Source organism: Colletotrichum godetiae, assembly GCF_030913485.1.
Source record: "Colletotrichum godetiae strain CBS 193.32 chromosome Unknown BDP55scaffold_55, whole genome shotgun sequence".
Classification (NCBI taxonomy): domain Eukaryota; kingdom Fungi; phylum Ascomycota; class Sordariomycetes; order Glomerellales; family Glomerellaceae; genus Colletotrichum; species Colletotrichum godetiae.
The window spans coordinates 86,684-107,739 of record NW_026851303.1 but is presented as its reverse complement, the minus strand read 5'-3'; the positions used below and the strand labels follow the sequence as shown (position 1 = coordinate 107,739).

The 21,056-nt window shown below is 50.8% G+C and overlaps 9 protein-coding genes across 9 annotated transcripts; 4 read left to right on the top strand and 5 right to left on the bottom strand.

Annotated features, from left to right (window-relative positions):
* Nucleotides 1–2,080: 2,080 nt before the first annotated feature.
* BDP55DRAFT_678217 (kinase-like domain-containing protein) lies at nucleotides 2,081–4,381 on the bottom strand. The gene is made up of 2 exons (XM_060575970.1): nucleotides 3,085–4,381; nucleotides 2,081–3,026 (listed from the first exon to the last, which is right to left on the bottom strand). Exons 1-2 carry the CDS (start codon nucleotides 4,282–4,284, stop codon nucleotides 2,295–2,297), a joined length of 1,932 nt encoding a protein of 643 aa, XP_060424656.1. The 5' UTR covers nucleotides 4,285–4,381; the 3' UTR covers nucleotides 2,081–2,294.
* Nucleotides 4,382–4,778: 397 nt separating this feature from the next.
* On the top strand, nucleotides 4,779–5,180 carry BDP55DRAFT_562151 (uncharacterized protein; the record flags this gene model as incomplete). Its single annotated transcript, XM_060570133.1, has 1 exon — nucleotides 4,779–5,180. A coding segment is annotated over one exon (402 nt), but the record flags the coding sequence as incomplete, so codon positions are not given.
* A 1,896-nt stretch (nucleotides 5,181–7,076) lies between these two features.
* Nucleotides 7,077–8,041, bottom strand: BDP55DRAFT_636542 (uncharacterized protein; the record flags this gene model as incomplete). Its single annotated transcript, XM_060572895.1, has 3 exons — nucleotides 7,077–7,731; nucleotides 7,771–7,808; nucleotides 7,829–8,041. 3 exons carry the CDS (start codon nucleotides 8,039–8,041, stop codon nucleotides 7,077–7,079), a joined length of 906 nt encoding a protein of 301 aa, XP_060424654.1.
* A 1,063-nt stretch (nucleotides 8,042–9,104) lies between these two features.
* On the top strand, nucleotides 9,105–10,597 carry BDP55DRAFT_678211 (uncharacterized protein; the record flags this gene model as incomplete). Its single annotated transcript, XM_060575969.1, has 1 exon — nucleotides 9,105–10,597. A coding segment is annotated over exon 1 (1,052 nt), but the record flags the coding sequence as incomplete, so codon positions are not given.
* On the bottom strand, nucleotides 10,542–11,277 carry BDP55DRAFT_678208 (uncharacterized protein). Its single transcript, XM_060575968.1, has 4 exons — nucleotides 11,189–11,277; nucleotides 10,934–11,103; nucleotides 10,627–10,884; nucleotides 10,542–10,563 (listed from the first exon to the last, which is right to left on the bottom strand). Exons 2-4 carry the CDS (start codon nucleotides 10,994–10,996, stop codon nucleotides 10,546–10,548), a joined length of 339 nt encoding a protein of 112 aa, XP_060424652.1. The 5' UTR covers nucleotides 10,997–11,103; nucleotides 11,189–11,277; the 3' UTR covers nucleotides 10,542–10,545.
* A 988-nt stretch (nucleotides 11,278–12,265) lies between these two features.
* On the top strand, nucleotides 12,266–14,056 carry BDP55DRAFT_329342 (mitochondrial chaperone bcs1). Its single transcript, XM_060566833.1, has 2 exons — nucleotides 12,266–12,583; nucleotides 12,642–14,056. The coding sequence occupies exon 2, from the start codon at nucleotides 12,676–12,678 to the stop codon at nucleotides 13,885–13,887; it is 1,212 nt and encodes a 403-aa protein (XP_060424651.1). The 5' UTR covers nucleotides 12,266–12,583; nucleotides 12,642–12,675; the 3' UTR covers nucleotides 13,888–14,056.
* Nucleotides 14,057–16,923: 2,867 nt separating this feature from the next.
* Nucleotides 16,924–18,986, top strand: BDP55DRAFT_329101 (uncharacterized protein). Its single transcript, XM_060566832.1, has 2 exons — nucleotides 16,924–17,865; nucleotides 17,919–18,986. Exons 1-2 carry the CDS (start codon nucleotides 17,222–17,224, stop codon nucleotides 18,871–18,873), a joined length of 1,599 nt encoding a protein of 532 aa, XP_060424650.1. The 5' UTR covers nucleotides 16,924–17,221; the 3' UTR covers nucleotides 18,874–18,986.
* A 183-nt stretch (nucleotides 18,987–19,169) lies between these two features.
* On the bottom strand, nucleotides 19,170–20,311 carry BDP55DRAFT_329053 (uncharacterized protein). Its single transcript, XM_060566831.1, has 2 exons — nucleotides 20,219–20,311; nucleotides 19,170–20,156 (listed from the first exon to the last, which is right to left on the bottom strand). Exon 2 carries the CDS (start codon nucleotides 20,036–20,038, stop codon nucleotides 19,466–19,468), a length of 573 nt encoding a protein of 190 aa, XP_060424649.1. The 5' UTR covers nucleotides 20,039–20,156; nucleotides 20,219–20,311; the 3' UTR covers nucleotides 19,170–19,465.
* Nucleotides 20,147–20,512, bottom strand: BDP55DRAFT_562112 (uncharacterized protein; the record flags this gene model as incomplete). Its single annotated transcript, XM_060570130.1, has 2 exons — nucleotides 20,147–20,260; nucleotides 20,324–20,512. Coding segments are annotated over 2 exons (303 nt in total), but the record flags the coding sequence as incomplete, so codon positions are not given.
* Between the last annotated feature and the right edge of the window lie 544 nt (nucleotides 20,513–21,056).

Here is a 21,056-nt window from a genome sequence, read left to right as displayed (position 1 = left end):
GGCAGAAAATGCATTAGATTGTTATCATCTTTGAGCGTAGACAGGTCACTGAGGCTGCTTGTACGCACATGCGGAACCTACACCGAACCCAGGCTTGCCTTGATCGACATGCTGTTCAGGTTGTTACGCACCGCCTAGAAGTGGAGATGATTACGGTCGAGTGGGAAGGGTGTCGGAGACCTTCGCACTAATGTTGGTCAAACAAACGGCCACGCATTTGCCGAGGATATCCGAATTGGCGCGATGCGGGTACTCCGTTAGCAGTGGACCGGAGGTACCGACTGTAGCCCGGCTATCTTTTTGTTCTTGGTGATTCAATGATCCAAGATACCGAACCTGATGCTACGACAGTTCTCTATGGCTCACTTCTGGTGATTCGTCTACAGAGTGTTATGCGCTTATCTCCGCTTGAGGTTCACTTGAGAAACGCAGACCCCCTACCCAACCCATTTCCGCAAATTTGTGCTTTGAGGTGAGCCGCGTCAGCTCCATCCTCCTTTAACAAATACACTTCCGCGCGTTTTCGCTCTAAAAAATACTGCATAAGCAGAAGTCCGCAGAGGTAAAGCTGCTTACGTAGAATCTCAAGAAGTGGGGTAAAGTGCGGGGTAGATTGCCGGTGCACAAACAAAACGGTGCATCGGAAGTAATGGCGGCTACGCTCTCCATATTGGCTCTTTTCAGCACGCTAGCAAAAGGTCTGGGCCATGCAGCCCGACTGCTACAGTCGAGTTTGGGTGCTCGACATGGTCAAAATCATAGGACGTTAGCCAGAAATAAGCAATACTAGAGGAGTCAAAACTGAACAATACGATTCGCTCAAGTACGGCGCAATCGAGACTCCGCTGCCAAATGGTTGTCTGTTTGTAGCTTACCGATCATTCGACTTATTGGTTGCTGCTGTGAAGGCTCGACCAACAGTGACATCGATGTGGATGCCAGTCACCGTGGCGGCAAGAGGCAGCCACATCGTTGCGTCCGTGGATCAGATGGTAGCTAGCCGAGAATTTGACGAGCCACAATGGGTACAGAACCCGGGGAACTACGACCGCCCTCAGCCAGTAGAAAGGTCGGATGCAATGTGACCAACACGCAGGGCTTGACGCGGTCCGCCCCTGCTATGGGTGTCCAATCGGATGATCCGCAGAGCTGTATGAGTGCTTCCCTCGTAAGGAAGTTCAGAGGGGGGTTGCTTCACCTGAAGAGACGCCTTCTCAGAAAGGTGCCGCCGTAATATTCTACATCGCCAATGAAGCCGCCAAGGTCGACGCAGTTACCCAAGCGTAAAAGAAAACGCATAAGCTGCGGGACGTTCACCGCGATGCGAAGCTACGTAGTGCCTTGCGTGACACAGTGAGTTGTAGTTGTATCGCGGTAGTGGATTTCGAGCAGGCTAAGATCAGCTACCGCCGGGATATCACTTTGGACTGTCTTCAATGCAGCGCGTACTGCGCCCTCCCGGAGGCACCACCTCTTGCCCTGCTGGCTTGTCGCAAGGATGTCGGTCGATGCAATCGTTTTAAGCCGGGTCATTACGATACTTACTGTCGAGCAGCAGTCAGACAGGCAGGGGTCATTTTGTGTATTGATGAGTATATCGAATGGATGGCTATGGAAAGGAACCCCATATCTATATAATGAGTGTACGATCCCCTTGTATAAGGATACCCTTGCTAGCCTTTCTCATACCACTGGTTAAGCACAAATCAGGTCGCTCGAGGTGAAACAATTACCGTAGCAAATGTGCTGAGGCAGTCTGACACTTATTGTTTAACGGTCTCTCCCTACAGTAGTAGGGACATAGCTTTTTCATCTTCTGTATACATGTATACCGCGGTTACTTATAATACACACATAATGAAGACGCGGTTTTGCTTATTACTCAAATCCCAGTATTTCTGATTATAAGCACATGTTTTTTCCTCGAAATACTAATATTGGACGGTTGCTCTATGGTGGTACTTACTAAGTCCGCCGCCTGGTCTTGCGCTGAGACGGCTCACTAGATGAAGTGTATATAAAGTGTTTTTGCGAACCCCTTTGCGTGATAAAGACATGACACCATGTCTGAAAGAAATGCCCCGGAGGACTATCTGGTTTTGTAGATCTCGTCAGAGACCATGGCTCAGGAAAAGGCCTTACCTCAGACGCCTGCTAGTTTGAGATTCAATCTGGGCAGTGACGAGGGTTCGTACCTCTGTTTCGTAAGTTGAAAGGTGGCACGGCCGATTGCAATGATCGAAACTACCCGGTTACATGGGAATGCCCCCAAATGTGTCAGAGAAGCTGCCTAGTCAGAAGTTGTCCGCCGAGCTTTCCTTCTTTGTGCGATCCCCCTTCTCAGATGGTTTCTCCTTGTCCCTGACCGAGTGCGGTTGCAAGTTTGAGAAGTGAGGTTTGCTGCCCAAGGTTTCTTTCAAATCCTCAAGGCTGGCTGCGATCTGTGTGGCATGGATTCTAGAATCGATTCCGGGCTCGAGCATCCGGAAAACGGTATTTTCCAGCATATCAGTCCGATCTAATTTGGCCCTAGCGCGAGCGACATTATCGAGCCAGCCTAGCAAGCGCTCACGAGCTTCCCCGCGTCGATTTGTCACGTTACGGATGAGCCAACCTCTTGTTGTCTTCTCCGGAAGAGTGATACTTCCCAGTACATAGAGCATTGTGACACCCAAGGCCCATACGTCGCCCGGACTCCCTCGTGTTCGTTGCACAATAAGATCAGGCGGGACATACCAAGGGGTACCACCGGGCAGCTCCTTCTCATCGATCGTCGTAGCTAGTCCGAAATCGAGAAGAACAGCGCCGCGCTCAGGCGAATAGGCGATATTAGCTGGTTTGATGTCATTGTGGATGACCCGTTGGTCCGCAAGATAGGCGAGGGCGGATGACGTGCCCTGGAGTATTCTTTGAGCGTCGCTTGTCTTGAAAGGCGAACTGAACCCGCGGTGGAGGGACGGGGGAAGCTGCTCGACAAGCATGGCAAAGACGCGGCCGTCGAAGGCCTTCAGGGAGATTATGTTTGGCTAATGGCCGTTAGCAGAGGTCGAACATACCGGACGTTTTCGGGGCGCAAAAACATACGTGATGTAGCTTTTCCAGGAACGACTTTTCTCGTTTCCAGATCGATGCGCATTTTATCAGGTCTTCGGCCGTCTTGCCTTTGTACCTGATCACCTTCGCCACAACCTTTTCCGATAATGCCGAGTGGCGGCCAGTGAAGAGACTGGCAGACAGCGTATCAGCGATTCGCTTGAGCCGATGAAGTCTGTAGGTGGTCTGATTGCCGCACCTAGAAATCCCGCCGGCCTCTCTGTCCAGGGGCAGATAACTGACCTCGTCGTCCTTGACCTGCTTAGAACGGACGACGGCAACTCCTCCATCCGAGAGGTCTAGAAGTGGTGTACCGCCCGCTCGAGCAATCTTCCGCGAGGTTGAAATGGCGGGACCGAGGCCTTTAGCAGCTTTGGTAACGGCGGCGTCAGTTGATTTGTGTGGTAAGTCCGTGGCCGTGGCAAGAACAACTTCTGCCACGGCCCTCTCCCGTCTTCGTCGCTTTGCACCATGTTGCTCCTCGCCGGAGGCAAGGCGCTTGGCGGTAGCTGAATAGCTAGGCAGGCCTTCGAGTAAAGTGATGGTGAATTGCCTCCGCTGCATCAAGAAGTCGACGAGATGTTGCTCAGTCGTGAGGTTTTTGACCTCCACCGAAATTCTCCACATACCGGGCTTGATCACCTCGGTCTGGTCATACGATAGGCGCCGGCGGCTCGTTGGAGAACATAAGCTGGTGAGATAGAAATCTACACACGATTTGTTGACCAGAACGCAGCTGTCGTCGGCAGGATCGTAGTAAACACTGCATCGAACTTGTAAAGGTATGAACCGCGTAGGTCTCGGGTCGCAGGGAGGGTCGTTGAGAGGAACACACAGAGTGAAGTTCACGTCGTGCGTGCGCTGTATCACACCGACCATGTTCCACCCGCCAACTTTGTGCGGCAAAGGAATCATAGCAGAGTCAGTGTTGCGCGGTTGGCGGCGGCAGGCGAAAATAAGACGAGCATCAGGCAACGAGGCTAGGGATGCGTTGGAAAAGGCCTCAATGATTTCGGTGAGCTCAAGACTGCCAGGGGTTGGTAATGTTGTTGACCTCGTTGCCGTGCAGGTCTCACTCTGCCCAGCCAATTGGCTGTTCTCTCGGTATTCTGCCTTGATCTGGTCTATGCGCCGCTGCAGATCAGCAGAGTCGCTAAAAGCCTGAGTTGATTCGCTATTGAGAGAACTCATCCTGATAATGAAGGCGAGCAGGTGAGGCAGTTTAACTTTGGGGAGTTCTATAAAACTCTGGTACAGGCCAAGGTAGGGTGTTATAAGTAGTCCTCGAGGCCTTGTGAGGGAAATGCCCGGCAAGGTACCTGCGCACCTGTATTGGACCAGAACAGGCAGCGACAGTTTAGCGCCTGCGCCCAAGAAGAGCGCGCGCTCGCTTATCGGACGGGTCGCAATTACTGCCAAGGCTGGCTGATGACTGGATCATGTCATCCCTCGTGTACAATAAATCCCCAATCTTAACAATAACACCTTCTCCACCGCCCAACCTCCAAGCTGGCCATCCATCTTGTCGCAGAGTCCTTTCTCGCCACACATTCACTTTCCACGTCAATACACGCATCGAACTTTGCACATTACCAGCTACTTCATCCACCCGCCCGTACATCTGACGAACACGATCGCCCGACCGGCAATTCGACCGCGGTCAACACCCAAGACAGAATCACGTAATGCCCGCTTTCCAGCCGCCGAAAATGACATACGAGAAGAACAAGGCCTGGAGACGAATAGCTAAGCCGGACTTTCACAATCCAAAAATGATATGGGGCGACTACTGGCGGCGGTTCAATACTATCGCAGTCCCGCTCCTCGATGAGGACGCCTATTTCGCCGACATTATGGCTGCTGCAAAACACGCCGAGAATCGTGGACACCTCGAGGAACTGCTCGCCGCGAAGCACGAAGAGCGCCGCCGAGATCTCGACAATTTCGTACGCGACATCGCCCTTTCATCCATCAATTTCCGACAGCACTTCTCGTCTACAAGTACCCGCGATGCGGCACTCAAAATTGGCCAAACTGGCAGTATGGATAGCTTCATACAGTTTGTGTGTGGTGTTGTTTTCGGTTGGAGTAGGGCCGAGGATAAGCAGCTGATCCACGTCACCACTGCCGGCGTTACTAGCACGATTGGAAACGAACCCGATGCCCGACGCGATGGCGATGCGCGAGATGATGCTTTCGAGGATGGAGGCGATCCATGGGAATACGAGAACACATTTCCCCCCGAGTTATGCTCCTCACCTAGCTCGGACGAACAAGTGGACGAACCATGGAGTCATCCTTCGCTGAGAGCAACGGTTTGTCACGATATGGACGAGATAACTTCGGAGCACCAATTTCAGCCATCATCGTCAATAGGTGCGCATGTAAAATCAGTCACGTTAGCTGAGGCAATAGAAGAAAAAGGGGAGGGCTCCGCGAAACGGTCGCATAAATCGACAAGCACATCACCAAAATCGCAAACAACCCCCAGATTGTCATTTGGCCTACACCCCACGTCGCCGCGGCCGACGGACGGTTTGTCCGCCGTTGCCGCCACACCATTGTCGAAAGATTCTCGGTCAACTACAAGCCCCTATCCGGTACAGGCCACGTCGTCTTGCACGTCACATTCCTCACCGGAGCTCTCTTATGTCGAAGTAGTGGACGAATCCAGCCCTCCGACAAGGGCAAGCATGCCTACTGAACCGGGAGACAAAAAGCAGGCGGGTCGATATACGCCAAGCGGAAGCGGGGCTATAGGGCGTTGCTCAACCAGGAAGCGATCGTTTGTTCACGAGAGTGATGAGGAGACTGTGGACGAGGAATGTCATCGCCGGAAGCGAAGGGTAACAACTAGACATTCTCCTGTTAGATTATCACCCCCTGTCTTTCCGGCCGGGTCGAATGCTAGGACTAGCGAGTGAGGTATGAAGAGATAGGTAGGCTTGCGTGATGGCATCAGTTTGGTTTTGTGAAGATAGTGAACAAGTATTGCCTACTTCGTGGTTTATGTGGGGCATGATAGCTGAATAGTCACGCATGGAGAGTCGCTACGTATCGCCGACCTTCCAATGTAACTAACCAACTAGGTTGCGGACAGGAAAGATGACCAAGCCACAGCCTAATGGCCATCACGGCATCTATAACGGATATTGCCGACACGGCGACCGTTCGCTCAGCTGCTTTGATCTGCATCTCAGAGGCAATCACCTGAGTGAATTCATTTTCCTGGGCTTGGATGCTCAACGCCGAGGGAAGAAGTACCGCACTGCTCGACTATGATTCGATGACGAGGGTGCGGTGGGGCAAACCTTGTTTCGCGGCTGTCATCACGCTGCGGACCGAATCCGGACGCTGCGCGGTGGGGAGCATCCCATTGGATGCTGAATAGCTCCATTTTGTGAAGCTCTGAGGGTACCCGCATTTTACCCATCATCCCCGCCCTCCGCAACCCGACTGCAGCACGGTCAAAACCTCCACCACTTAGTCGCTGATGATGATGGCCCCAACTATTGGCTGAGTTGAAAAGCCTCGATTCAGGTCAAGAGGTTTAGAAAGGCTGGAAATGGCTATATGTGGGCTTCGCCTGACAGTGCCGGACGGCGATCTTAGTGCCATCTTGAGCTTGCTCCGGGCTTCTGCTACGATCATTTTGGACCTGTCGAAGAATCAGGCGGTGAATGCCTTTTTTCTAGTACGTGATGACAGGATAAATTACTTCATAGTCTGATTAGCTAACCATGTGAAGCTATAGTGTCATTGAAACAAATGTTGGCCTTCTTGGCTGGGTAGCTTCTCTTGCATTCGAAACGTTTTATCAGCGCAACCAGTGTGTGCTTAGCCGAGCGCCAGAAATGGCTTCATATTTGACGCCCACCTTATACATCCAAGGGCTTTAGACGAAATGATGACTGTCGTCTCAGTTATTTGTACCGATCAGTATATTGCATTGAACAAACCCCCACCCCCCGGCCCTCATTGGTCTACGGCAGCAGTTTGACGACGATGCAACGGTCATCAAGAGTATCATGGTGTGTGCCAGCACTGTTGATGGTGGTGAACTGTGCACTGTTTTGATCTTCTGAGCCGATGCTGAGTGTCGATCCAGAAGCTGGACTAGATTTATCTGCATAGGGCAATTGGTATTGATCTGAAACGCAACTTTGCCGGCCGGGTCCTGGTTCAAAAGGAGAGATGACGCTGCTGCAATATGGGAAGCAGATTCCACTGTGGTTTTCTGCTTCAGGTGCATAAACCATATTGTTTTGTTCTGGCATGCTGAGAGAGTCATTGGTGTAGTAGGGATCCGACTCGACAGTCTCTGTATTCCACCCGAAGGGCGGTCTGGTAAATATTTGGGTCAGCACGGGGGCTAAAGTTGGATCGTCTGGCTGGAAAATGACGATCAAATCGTCCTCCGAGATATCGATGTTGATTGAACAAGTCATGGGCGAGCCGTGGCCAGCGATGAGAGTTTGAGTAGCTGTGCCTACCGCCCGGCCAGATGGGCCCATCCGCACGGCCACCTCGCCGGGAAAACGAGAGAAGGAGGCAGTTGCTATTAACCCGTACCCTTCTGGAGATGGGATCCAATTCAGCTGAGCAAAGGGTTGCCATGGAGATGTGAACTTCACTCGTCTGCTGATTGTCAGGTTTATCCTCAAAGTCGAAGCTTACGATGGCATTCTTACAATTTGAAATGATCGGTGTTCAACCTCCAAACGTAGTTACATACGGAATAGGCAGAAAAGCGAATGATTTCCGCTCGGATACTGGTCATTTCGTGTTGCATAATACAGGTAGCAACATGGCCTGTTCCATCGAATGTTCCGTCCTGTTTAATGAATAGAATTTGCTGTTCTTTGCCCTCCGTTGTCATCAAAGCTCCGTCAGGCTGTATCACTGCCACTCGGACACTTCTGTAGAGATGAATGGAGTGCGCCTCCATGCTGATGCGTTAAGATGAAGACAACGAGTATGGTCCAGCCGATTTGTTGCTGGTTGAACCTCCGCCAATAACACTGGAGCACAACATTATCTATGCAGACGCCATCGGAAAAGCTTCCTATTCTTATACGGTGAACTTCTGGTATTGGCGGTGGAGTATGTAGCTTAATTCACCTAAGTCTAGGTTCGATTGTATCAATGATTGCCGAGAATCAACCCACATGGCCAAGACGAGCAGAGTCCCTGACGCAGGCTGAAAGCATACAACCATGCATGCATTCATCTATTCTTCGGTCAAGCATTTCACCCTCTTGTTCATCATTCCCTCTCAGGGATGGGTAAGATCAGATACTTGTACCTCGCATCCGCCGGAATGAAACATCACCCTAAACTTTGGCTGTGGCGTGCATATGATCTATCAGTAAGCCGCTACTAAGCATCTTCATAGGAAGATTCGCGTGAGACTCGCGGATAGTTTTTGGTCAGAGCTAAATATTGAAGTATGAGCGATCGATATTTAGTTTCCTTCGACTCTCTTATTGTGTTCTAATGATACTGTAGGTCGTAAGTCTCTTGTATGGTTTCTCTATCCTTGGCGACGACTTCTGCTGATTATGCGTTGCGCCTCGTATTGATAATCGAGTTTCCTCTAACAGCTACAGATCGGCCAGGCCAATAGAATCGCGGCCTCTGCAAAGATAATGTAATTTCTGGAAAAGTCATCTTACTTCATCCGCTCATTTTGAAATTACGAGCCAAAGCGTATGCCTTTGATCATCCATAACCAGTTATGCGACCACCCGCAGCTGATTCAATAAAGCAGCTGCAATGCTATATATGGCTTCTAGTCAACATTAGGGTCAGGTCTAGATACAATGAGTAACGTGAAGGAAAGAAAAGAAAGATCGCGCTGTGCTGCGTGGCGCGTTGTCGTAACAAAAGAGGTCGCGGCGAAGCCATGCTTCGTGTTGCCTTTAACACCACCCTGGCAGGTGAAGGGAAAGCATGGGAGGAATAGATGAATGAGAGACGAGTGGATGTAAGATGAATGAATAGATGCAGTATGTGGCGCCATGCATGTGCCCGGCCAAGCCCCAAGACCAGCAGGGTGTACGTCGCTTCTGGTGTGATCCAGGTGCCAGAAGGTCTGTTGTCAGCCAATCAACGAATTAGGGCCTTCGGCGGTCTTAGGGATAGAACTCTGATTCGTGAGTTCGATTCGATCTGGCTTATCTCTAGCGAACTGGAACTGGGCTGATGGAAGCCAAGAGCGGTCTTTCCCCTCATATATTCATTCATGTCCGCCCATCCATTCACGCTCAATCTTTATTCATTCCTTCATCTATCATTCACTAGTAGCCGTTTTAGGGCCCGTATCATGGCTAGACATATCAACAATCTTGCAACTTTTCTGGACGAGTTCGCGCACGGACTATCCGATGACGACTTGAGCAAGAGACTGACGCGTACAGCCATCTTACTTCGTAACCCACCATACCATCCAACCGCTGCTCAACCTACGAGAAGTCGACACAAATCAGCTCAGAAGTGCCTCTCCACTATACGACGGGAGTTCGGCGACCCAACTTACTACCTATGTTTGTTTGCGTCCTCTATAACAGCACTCTGCACCGAGCGACGAGAGTTGAGTGAAGCTTTGGCAGAATGGCCTGGAAAACACGACATCTCTTCGGCTTTTACGGAAACAGCCCAGGCGGTCGTTGAGAAGCATCTCGCGAAAGAGCGATCTCAAAAAATCCCCGATCAAACATTCCCTCAGAAACGCCGTCAGTCCATAGCCCATCCGAGTACACAACAGCTCGTAAACGATCATGGGAGTAGGCATAAAAGAGCCAGATTAGATGGAGACTACAAAGACTTAATGTTCGCTGGAAGGATGGTCACGCAATCCCAGCAAGGCGAAGATCAAGGTAATGTCCCTCATTTTCGCCAGGAATGCCTCGACAACGCGTTCGACGAGAGTCACCAACTTCGTTTGGGTGCACGAATTGAGGACAGTTGGCGTCATCAGAATGTTTCGATTCAACATAAGACTGCTTCTACTCGACTGGCCACTGAAAAGAATCGGCAGCTTCAAGGACCCAAGGTTGGTGCAGCCGCAGCCACTGGCCGCGAAGTTGACATCAGTCGTCAAGCCAGCGGCGACACTGGAATCAGTAGTCGAGACGGCGAGGCAGAACGCAGCAGAAGTGGCGAAAGCGATGATAGCGAGGTCAGCGACGAAAGCTTTGAAAGTGATAACGAAGGAAGATCCCCCCTTCTAGCTCCTGTCAGATCTGCTGAACCAGCACGAACTCAAGAAGGTATGGCACTACAAAAGACCTCTAGCTAGCGGTTCTAATGTACCTGGTTCAGTTCGGCTCGATGGCAAAGTGTATGGGTTGACTGCGATGGAAGGCATCCGTCTACTTTCAGACCACATGTTTTCAGGCGAAGGCACGTTGACTATCCCTGTGCATGAAGGAACGTCCTCATTCGTCACGTTCAGGATTTCAGGAAAAGCTGCTTGGAGATTGACAAAGAGTAAGAAACAACTCATGTAGAAGTATCCTCGATTACCTTTACCTCGGCTATCTTACATGATCCGTAACAAACGTACTTCAGCCCAATCTGCCACGGTATTATGACAGAATACCCTTTATAGTCGCCACTACCTACCATGGCGACCTGATCGTCATTGGAGTCGTGAATGTAAACAGCTTTTTGTTCTCCGGGTTCGATATGCATGTTGACTAGCAGAGCAACGGTATCCGCACTTGGTTCGCGCATGTCCAGGTCCCGCAACTCCGGCCATTCCTCGGGGCCAGAACACCTTTTCCCAGTCTTCAAGCCAGTCAGCGATTGTCATTCTGCTCTCCAAAGCGTGCCCTACAGCTTTCTGACACCTTTTAACAAGCTGTCTGATTGAGGAAGTCCTCATGCGAATTTTATTCATTCCATCGATCGTCAAGGAGATGTCGTGGTTTTGTCGCAGGTCTTACGTTTCTCGCTACCAGTCTTGCGTTGGATGGTGATAGAGGCCAGAAGGGGGACCTCGAAAAACTATTTCAAAGAAAGCAGTTAGATAGAGTATGAAAGCACATGACAAGAACCCTCCTCCGAAACTCAAGAGAGCGCGCCAGCTTACCCAGGTTTTTCTCGAAAGCAGGTAGTATGGTTGGGTTTGCTCACCCCGCGTTGACACCTGATCATTCCCAAAACCTGAAGGTTTTATGACGGATATACATAGGCCCGAGGCACTACCCCTCCATCTTTTCCCACATGTATTTATCCATCTATTCATTCTGATAGCTACGCCTTGATGCCTGTTCAGGCATCTATGCATCCACCTATCTACCCACGAATGCATTTATGTATTCATACATGCATTCGTCCTTCTATTCCACAGCTCATTCCTTCGCCTACTCGTGCATGGTGGAGCTCGTTTCTCCCCACTCAAAATCTAGCACGGCATTTTGCGGTCCATTCGCAACCACGCAGATGTTTGAAGCATGTAGAGTGTCCATTTTCGCGCGCTTCTATGAATCAAGGCCCTCACTTCTCCCGAACCTTTGACGGAAACTTCGAAAACTCAACAAGGTCCGGTCGCTTTCATCATTCATTCATTCATTCATTCATTCATCCATTCATCCATTCGTTGTGGTAAGTTCGCAAGGAGGTGGTATAAACGTACCGCTCTAGAGATATGGAGTTGTATAAGGCGTCACATACGAGGTCCAGACCGAACCCCCTGCCCCTCTCGGATAGAGCTGAATTAGACACAGTGAATGCTCGAACGCGTGAGCATAGACAGGCATGTCAATGGTGAGAATGGGCCAATGTTGCGTCGACCAGGACGGCGGCCATAGCATCGTCGATACACATACTCCTAACGTGCCCAAGATAAGCGACGAATGAACAAGCTGTGGATGCCGATTGTGCTTCCCAGGGGTAAAGATCAACGACCAGGCGAAAACAAGTCACGGTCGTGCCAGCTCTTCTCCGATAGCAGAGAATTAGCATGACGCCTCCTTCAACATGCTGTGGCCAGACCCAACGGCAGCACGCTGCATCGAGTCCTATGATTAGGCCTGTAGCTGCTTCGTGGTGAGGCGTGTCATGTGTTCCCAAGGCAGAGCTCAAAACATAAAAGACCGGCCGTTTGCCCAGTTCGGCTGGTGAACGCCCGTACAACAGTACTCTCCGAATCACAACTCTATATACATCTCTTGTTTTTGCTATACTGCTGTTCAAAATCGGTCAATAAGTTGATACTGAACTATCATTACCCTTGGTTCATTGATCACTACCCACATTTCATTCGACACTTCTCAAATCGACACTATGCACCACTCGAGTACTACTCAGGTCTCCATAGTGGACATCTTCTTCCCTGGCTTCACTGGCGCCATGGCGGCGCTGAACCAACTTCTCAACGGTACCCTGGACAGCTTTGCCATGACGTTGTGCGTCTGCGGAATATTCATTTTTGGTGGCAGATTCATTTGCAATAGCGTGGGAGGCTTCGTAGATGCTTACTTAAGTTGGTGGCCCTTCCTTTCCAATGCTTCAGCACAGTATTAATGCCCGGCAGCATGTAGAGCCGACGTTCACGATCCTGACGAAGGATACGATATGCTCGAATGCTGGGTCTCTTCCCAAGACTTTGCCAAAAACGCTCGTTCATCCCTTGTCAGCGTCGACAGCAGGCGAGGACGGGCCATGTACCGTCCAGACTACGACACTACGACCAAGAAGCCCCTTCGATTTACCCCGTGGAGAGAGCGATTGTATTTTTGGTACAAAGGGCATTTGCTCTTTCTGCAATGCACGCAAAACGAGGTGGCATTATTTCCTCGCAAGACAATGACTGTTTCTTGTGTTGGTGGTTCCTCGCAAATTCTGCGAGATCTCATGGGTGAATGCCGCCTTGAATACCTGAAAATCTCACAAGACAAAACTTCAATATTCGAACATCACAATAATGGCTGGAAAAGAACCATGACCCGAGAAATCAGGCCGATCAAAACCGTCATTATGAAGGAAGAGTTCAAGCAAACGCTCCTGGACGACATTCGCGCCTTTCTCGACCCTAATTCTCGTGCTTGGTACGCCAGTCGCGGTCTGCCATACCGTAGAGGTTATCTGCTGTACGGTCGCCCGGGGACTGGAAAGTCGAGCTTCAGTATGTCTGTTGCCGGCTGCTTCGGTCTCGATATTTATGTCGTTAGTCTTGCCGACATCAACGATATGCGGCTTAGTGCCTTATTCGCCGACCTTCCCCAGCGCTGCGTCGTTCTGCTCGAGGATGTTGACGCAGTCGGCACTACACGAGCTCGAGATGCTGATAACGATGAATCTGATCTGGGCTCAGACGTATCACGTGGCTCAACAAAGTCTCATGGATCTCTTTCATTGTCTGGATTACTTAATGTCCTTGATGGCGTGGCTTCGCAGGACGGTCGTGTCCTTATTATGACAACGAACCACATTGAGCACTTGGACGACGCTCTGATACGACCTGGCCGCGTCGACAAGAAAATCGAGTTCGGACTCGCCGATGCTGAGGTGATTCGGAAGCTGTTCTGCACTGTTTTCGAGCACTCGGAAAAGGAGATGCCTGATGCCGAGACCCGAGACAAGAATAACGTAGGTGTGCAGCAGCTGGCAGTCAAGTTTGCGAGTGTCGTGCCGGAGTTGCAATTCAGCCCCGCTGACATCCTGTCGTTTCTTCTTGCAAACAGAGGCTCGCCATCGAGCGCCTTGGCCGATGCGGAAGGGTGGTTGCTCAGAACCAGGAAGGCTGGAACACTCAGGCGATGTGATTCTTGGGGTCAAAGTGAATGATCATGAAAAAAAATGAGTTGGGATATTCATCATGTCATATTTCATAGCTCTGGAATGGAACAAGTCATTTTGTCACGAGTTGTGGCACGCGGCAATGGGCATACGAAGTGTAGTAAAGTGGCTTAATATATCAAAGTTGAAATAGACAAAAGAAAAAGGTCCTTATCCGAGATGTCAGTGATACATACACACGTGATATAGCACATGACGGACATTTCGTGGGTTGCGGTTCTGTGCTACGTAACACATTTTGTGTCCAAATTCTTTCTGGGTCCAAGCCCAACCAATTGGATGAGTGCATGAGCCACTGTTATGGCCTACACCGCCTTGCAGATCCACTTTGCTACCGACTGCCCGAACTACAGCACCTCTAGATTACACAGTCCATTCAGCTCTACGACCATTGAGTTTGCAACATACAGGAATGAATGCATATGAAAAGGTAGCACAAGTAGAAAAGTCGCGCAGAAGAGACTTGTTTAGCCGTTCTGTGGAATAGACCAATGGGAAACATACTTCATAAGCCCTTCTTGCTTGGGATTCTTACACTGAGCTGCAGACCAACAGCGCCTTGTCTTCCAAGCCGCATCGGCGCGTCGATTCCAACTGAGCTCATTAGCTAGGAGGGTCCGGATATCTGTGGGGGCACAGCTGTGGGGTACTGAGCATCTATCACAGCCATGTCCTCGACGTTGCTTGCAAGCGTATCCGACCCCTTATTGCAAGTCGTTGAGACCCGCTCGGCGAGTTACATCCAACCGGAAGAAGGGTCGATAGGCACGGCCCTTTTATTAAAGCACAATTCCACCGCAAGTTGGCCAACCAGAGTGCCGGTCTGGGACGCGGGGAACCAGGAGTGTTCGTTTCGCCAATAGGTGGTATCGAGCAGCAGTTAGACAGGCAGGGGTCATATTGTGTGTATTGATGAGTATGTCCAATGAATGGCTATGGAAAGAAACCCCATATCTATATAATGAGTGTGCGATCCCCTTGTATAAGGATACCCTTGCTAGCCTTACTCATACCTCTGGTTAAGCATAAGTCAGGTCGCTCGAGGTGAAACCATTACCGTAGCGAATGTGCTGGGGCAGTCTGACAGGTGGCTTGCTACTAGCGCCATGCCAAGCGGATCAACGGCTTTCACGAACGACCTTCCGGTTCCGTTTCGTGGGAAAACACCAAATACCTAGGCGATATGGGCTGCCAGTGTTTACTGCGTATGTCCACGTCCAATAATGTGGGTCCCGACCCCCATAAAAGTTCAGTACCTTATACTTCGTCCATAGCATTATCTCGTTTGTAGTGTGAAAGCACCCATGGGCTGATTCAGACTCTTTGGCTCAAACATAGACTCGATAATTGACCCCATCCAATACCAACATGCTAGCGGGTCAGTAAACGGCAGGGCGCCTGTTTGACAAGGATGCTCTTTCGATCAAGCAAGCTTGCGGATCATTCTGTTGGTTTCCAGTTGCTATGGTGAGTCGTGCCAGCTCCTGCATGTTGGTCACTCGCATTTGACCCTTCAGCATTTCCACTCGTCGAGGACGTGGCCAAGTCCAGCAGATTATTGGTCAAGCTATGTGTGCATGAATTGGGAGAGAACGTGGCTGATCTGATCTGTTCAGAGGGATGTTAGCAACTCTGTCATGGATTGTTTCCACTCCTCCCTGTCAACAGCTCGTCACACCTTCAGCCCCGACACAAAAATTATGACCAGCCATTGTCGTCACAGTGCCTGGCGTCCATACCAAGATAACTGCTGGGACCAACAAGCCAATCAAACAAAGCGACAGGCTGTCGCAACGCGATCGTTTGGTAGCGGAGTCTTGATTGCGACGTATGCGAGCGAATCAGATACTAAGTAGCTTATCTAGCCAACCCCCCCGTTCCAAATTTGCTTGTTACAGGGTTTTCCCTCCGCACGTCCTCTGGTACAATCTCAAAACGCTGCGGCATACAAGGGTAGCGGTGCGTATGCGTTGGGTTCTTGGTCCACCGTTCATCTGTACTCATACTTCTCGGGCCCACGGCATTTTCTGAGCCTATCATGCATGGACAAAATGTGCTTCTGCAAGTTTTGGCATAGACAGAATTCACCGGGCAGATGTACATGAAAGCAGGTTTGCTCCCATATAGTTCTGTGCAAGCAAGATTTCTGGAGAACAGAAGTGTAGAATCATGTGTGCTTAATGTAACATGGGGCTTGTGCAGGCCATCTCAAGTATGCAAAAGTAGGCTGGGGGTCTGCTCGTCTACAAAATGCTGTCCCTCGCATGCCATACTGCTTAAGGGCCCCCGTCGTCTCTAAGCAGTACATACGAGTTGCAATCAATTGTTAGGTCAGAATGAGTATCAGAGGATGCAGGCAGACCATAAAGAAGGATGCTGACCAACTCCCACACGATGTTAGTGAGTTTCCGCCTTGTGTGGCTTTTATCCTTGTTGACCCAACACTGATAGAGTGTGGCAAGTCTGAGAGAAAATAAGTTCATAATGCATCTGACCTATATTTCACCAACTAGCCCCTCTCGTTCCGCACTTCACCTTAGCCCCATGAAATGCCAGATTACCTTGCCTCGTGGACGAAGCCACGGCAATAGATTCCACGACGGTGCTTCGGCCATCTCGAGAGTAAGCACTCCCGAGACTGTACCATACCCGACAAGGAGCCCGGCCTGTTTCCCAATCTCAAGCTATAACATTGAGCTTGATTGATGCTCAAGGTCTTATTGGCTCTCAGGAGACTTTGGTTGCCGGACGACGCGGGCAGACGTGGTCGCCTTACTTTGACGCTGTCCTGCAACAAAGCCGGTAAAACGCATGAATGGTGGGCCAAGGACCGCCGCCATTGCAGGTAATGCGTTGCTTGACTGGCTCGATCGCCCTTTGAGAAGACGTCACACCATGCCTCGAGAGACGTGGCACTCTGTAACGCGAGAGGTTCATGTGCCAGTGTGCTGCACTCTTGTTAATGCTGAGCCAACTGCATCATGTAGGGCGCAGATTCAGCACTTTATTGCCAATATGCATAATCGTAGCAGTCGCCTGTAGGCTCTGAATCCTTCACCCAATATTTTCCACCCGCCTCAGGCATGTCAGGTCGTTCGCTGGTTGCACCGTCAATGTCAAGCCTCAATAGGCAGTGGTGAAGCTGACATTCGCGGAAGAATGAAGCGAAGGGTGATCCGGACTGAGCAGACGAGGTTTTGAGTTGATAAGCCGTAATGTGTGCACAACCGAGCACAATCGAGCACAACGGGCATCTTCCACTTTTTGTCTGTCTACTCCTCTCTTGGGGAACTCCTTGGCTAAAGGCCTCTTTGCCGCTACCATGACTCTGCCACCGGCCCACGATTCTCCGAAGGCAGACAAGACCACTCACGGCCAAGGACCTGAAGGTGTTTTCGATGAGTTCATTTCTGTCCTGGGAAGATTCTGCACCGAGAGCGGGTTTCAGGGTCTGAAGGCCATGATCTCGGATCATGACAGACTTCGAGAGGAACTTAATGACACGAGAACCGCTTTCAGCAAGAATCTCGAAAAATTGACCCAAGTAATCACAGATCGAAACGTTGAGAAAGGGGTGTTCCAGAAAAAATCTGACGATCACAACAAATATTACAAAAAGGTCTTGGAGGAAAAAGCAACGGCGTACCGGAAACCTAAGACTGAACAGGACACTTCCACGACGTGGAAGAAGAAAGCTGAGCTCCTCGAGAAAGATGTCGAAAGAATCATGACTACCAGCAAGAAACACGAGGCTCGTATCACGGAGCTTGATAGCGTCATCAACGGACAAAAAGGCCAGCTCAAGGAGGCCAAGGAGGAAATCGCTACGCTCAAGAGCAAGTTGCAGTCCACCGATGACCAGCTAGGCACCCATTCGAAGGCTTTAGCAGCCGCAGAGAGCAAGCTCGCAACAATCATGTCCTACACTGCTGTGATGACATCTTTGAGAGATGTCAAAGTGGAAATGTATGCACAAATCTTTTGAGCACGGTATTAAGTATGCTAACTATCCATGTCAGAACAGGTATCCTTGCCTCGTCATTCAAAGACGCATCAGCCTTGTTTTGGGAGTTCCTCGGCCGTGATATCGACGAAGACCAACTACAGGATCTGAGTTTTTGGGATCGCGTTAGAGATCACGTAGCCATACAGCGTGCAATTCCCATACCGGCCTCGAATTCAACCCAAGCGAAGCAGATGAGGGCAACCGCAGGCCTGATCATCTATGCTAGAGCGCTGACCAGATACGTCTTCCGGCCAACGTACTTTTCGCAGGACAGTGATGCCAAAGAGATGTTAGACGCACTGCCTACGACGAATGCCTTTCAAGACACACTTGTTCGAGCCGCGCTGCTCGAGGTATTGCCGGCCAAGCAGAGGATGCGTCAAGACGCGTGTGCCGAGCACGTGATCGAGGATGTGATGGCGGCAATAGTTGGCTGGGTAACGGCCGATCGGCGCGCGGCACTGAGATCACGTCTTAGCAACCTTACAAGCATGCTGTGTGGGGCTTGGCAACGTGTACAAAGGCTACACGAAAGAGTTGAGCCATGCTTTACCTTCGAGACCCTGGACGATTGGCAGCAACTGCCGCCATGGATAGACACAGTTCCCTTAGCCAATCGCGCGAAGGTGTCACCATCGCGTCAGGAAAAAGGAGGGCATCAGCCACTGCAGGAAACCCCGAAGCGGGTGGGGTTCTCGACTCAAGATGTAGTCAAGGTGGTGTGGCCGGCTTTCCTCAGTGTCGGCCTCGAGCAAGCTGCGGAGGAGGAAGAGGGAGGCGTATCAGATCTCGTGTGCCATGGATACGTGCTTACGCGTGCCGGGGTCCAAGACGCCGTAGATGAGGACACGCCGCGGAGAGCCATGCGAAGGGCTATGCATAACGGTAATGCTGTGGCTCAAAGAAACAGACGCGATTCGGCGGTTTTTTTATCCCATGGAGCCTTCGACGGATCGGACGTCAAGTGATCCGCCGCCGTTAAGGAGCCAACAAGAGTAAATGGACTATGAGATGCGATACTTTACTGATTGGCTGTAGGTAACAGGGTTCAAGAAGAAGCTTCTCCAGATTGCATATGTTCACTTCAGATTGAAATACTATACGACCTGTCCTGAACATGAGACCAAATGAAAATCGCCAATAAATATGTAGTGGGACTCCTGTTTGGGAGGAGTTGAACCCGTTTGCATTTGATGGCCAGGTCAAGCTGGTTGGCATCCTGTCTCGTATCGGAGCACTCCACCCCGATGGAAGTGCTATGCAGAGAAGCTCTAGGGGGGAATGTCAGTATATACCTAAGGGTAAACGCGGTGCCAAGAGCCGAGAGCCAAACTGTTATCACTGAAAAGATAGCTCAGTCACTCTCCAGCTCCTTTCACACACGTCCTAGACCTGCTCGCAAACCTCCTTCCATGCACCCAAAACCCGTGCGCACTTGACCATTGACATTCTACGCTCCATCGTAGAAAGTATTAAGTCGACAATTGTATACCACCCTGGGGGTGGCGGTATCCGCCTGGCTGATGGGCCACTGGTTTCAACCGCCCGTGTCTTCTGAGATCACCGTTCCGGCGAGTTCGTAAACACGTGTGTATCGTTATCGGTATCTGTTGACTCAGCCTCGGTACTCTTAGACGCAGACTTCGGTCGCTCTGGTTCAGGTTTGGGTGGCTCGGACACGTGCGCCAGCTTGGGAGACCACTGTAGTCGTGCCCTTTGCGAGGAAGGCGTTGAACGTGTACCCCATCCAACATGTGCATTGGTTAAGCCTTCAGAGGACACACTCTTCGGGCGATCGGGATCATAAAAGTATGGCTGATTCTCGGCAGTGATACGTAATTCGAGTCTTTGTCGGCGTGGGCCAGGAATAGGTCCATCTCCAGGCCAGGATATTTGGGAGCGTTTGATGGGTTTCGATGGCGCTCGTGATGCCATTTGCAGAGCTCTCTCCTTGAACTTGGTAATTTTATCTTCATTCAGGCCGAGTATGTCTTCCAACTTCTCCACGACGAGGTCAGGGTGTTCGAGTATGATTTCGTCGTCGTCACTATCGTCGCTGTTGCTTTCCTCTTCAGGCAAATGACCAGCACTTCTGAGTTGGACGTCGTAGAAGACGGCAAGGTAGGCCAGCATGGACCGGTGCCGGTCAGTTTGCGGGTCCCTCAGGGAGTAAAACTCGTCCGCGTTTCGAGGAAATCGTGAGGATTCCGGCTCGAGAATGCCATGTCCAGGGCGATACACGACAACAGGTCTGATGGGGAGGGTTGGATTCTTCAATCCCTTATTGCGCATGTAGGCTTGGGACTGGCGAACCTCGGCCTCTAGACGTTGGGTCTGGTCTTCGAGACGTTGTGTCTGGTCTTCGAGACGTTGTGTCTGGTCTTCGAGACGCCCAAGACGCTGATTTTGGGTTGTGACGTTGTCTCTAAGCTCCTTAATGTCGGCTTTCAACTCCCGCTTGACGTTGTCGATGGAGCATCGGATGGAAGCGAGCTCCGCATTCAGATGCTCGTCCTGGGAATTTCGCAATTCTATGTAGTCGTCGTGAGAGAGGTACTGTGACCGGTATTTGTCGGGAGAGAGAGAGCCAACAGGCGACTCTGCCATGGTAATGGTGGTGAGAGTATTGGTAGAAATGATCATCTGCGACGATTGGGACGGTCTGGTTGTAGGCGCTATGGCATGGTTTTGTCAGGACATGCCTTAACAGGCGCTCATGTTGGGAGGAGGTGGGCTATTAAGTACCCATCAGGGGAGCTGTGGGGCGGATGTCAGGCTTTCATTGGCTGTCTTCTCCTCAGCTAAGCAGAAGACAATAAGAGTTGGGCAGCGCTTCGCACAGTTCCACTGAACATCACTGACCGCGACCGCCTGGAACCAAGGGTTTTTGCTCAAGGCATGAGCAGTAACATTGCAGACGTTTGTGTGTGGATTGCGAAGGCCACGATGCATCATTAGTGCAATTGCACCCATCCCATCCCTCCCTTTTCTGGTCACAGTCCTTGAACAGCCATCTTTCGCAATACCGGGGCAGCTTTTGCGCTGCAGTCGGGAACTACACTCTGAGGGGACCTTGGTTCGTGTCAGAACGCTAACCTCGGGTGACTGCCTGGCCATGATGCAGTGTGATAGTGTAATCTGCCTTGTGAGT

Coding starts and splice junctions, on each gene's coding strand:
- BDP55DRAFT_678217 (XM_060575970.1), bottom strand. CDS start 4,284: ATGAGTTCTCTCAATAGCGAATCAACTCAGGCTTTTAGCGACTCTGCT. Junction 3,027..3,084: donor TCCTGGAAAAGCTACATCAC/GTATGTTTTTGC, acceptor AACGGCCATTAG/CCAAACATAATCTCCCTGAA.
- BDP55DRAFT_329342 (XM_060566833.1), top strand. CDS start 12,676: ATGCTCGAATGCTGGGTCTCTTCCCAAGACTTTGCCAAAAACGCTCGT.
- BDP55DRAFT_329101 (XM_060566832.1), top strand. CDS start 17,222: ATGACTCTGCCACCGGCCCACGATTCTCCGAAGGCAGACAAGACCACT. Junction 17,866..17,918: donor AGAGATGTCAAAGTGGAAAT/GTATGCACAAAT, acceptor TATCCATGTCAG/AACAGGTATCCTTGCCTCGT.
- BDP55DRAFT_329053 (XM_060566831.1), bottom strand. CDS start 20,038: ATGCTGGCCTACCTTGCCGTCTTCTACGACGTCCAACTCAGAAGTGCT.
- BDP55DRAFT_678208 (XM_060575968.1), bottom strand. CDS start 10,996: ATGAATAAAATTCGCATGAGGACTTCCTCAATCAGACAGCTTGTTAAA. Junction 10,885..10,933: donor TTAAAAGGTGTCAGAAAGCT/GTAGGGCACGCT, acceptor ACTGGCTTGAAG/ACTGGGAAAAGGTGTTCTGG.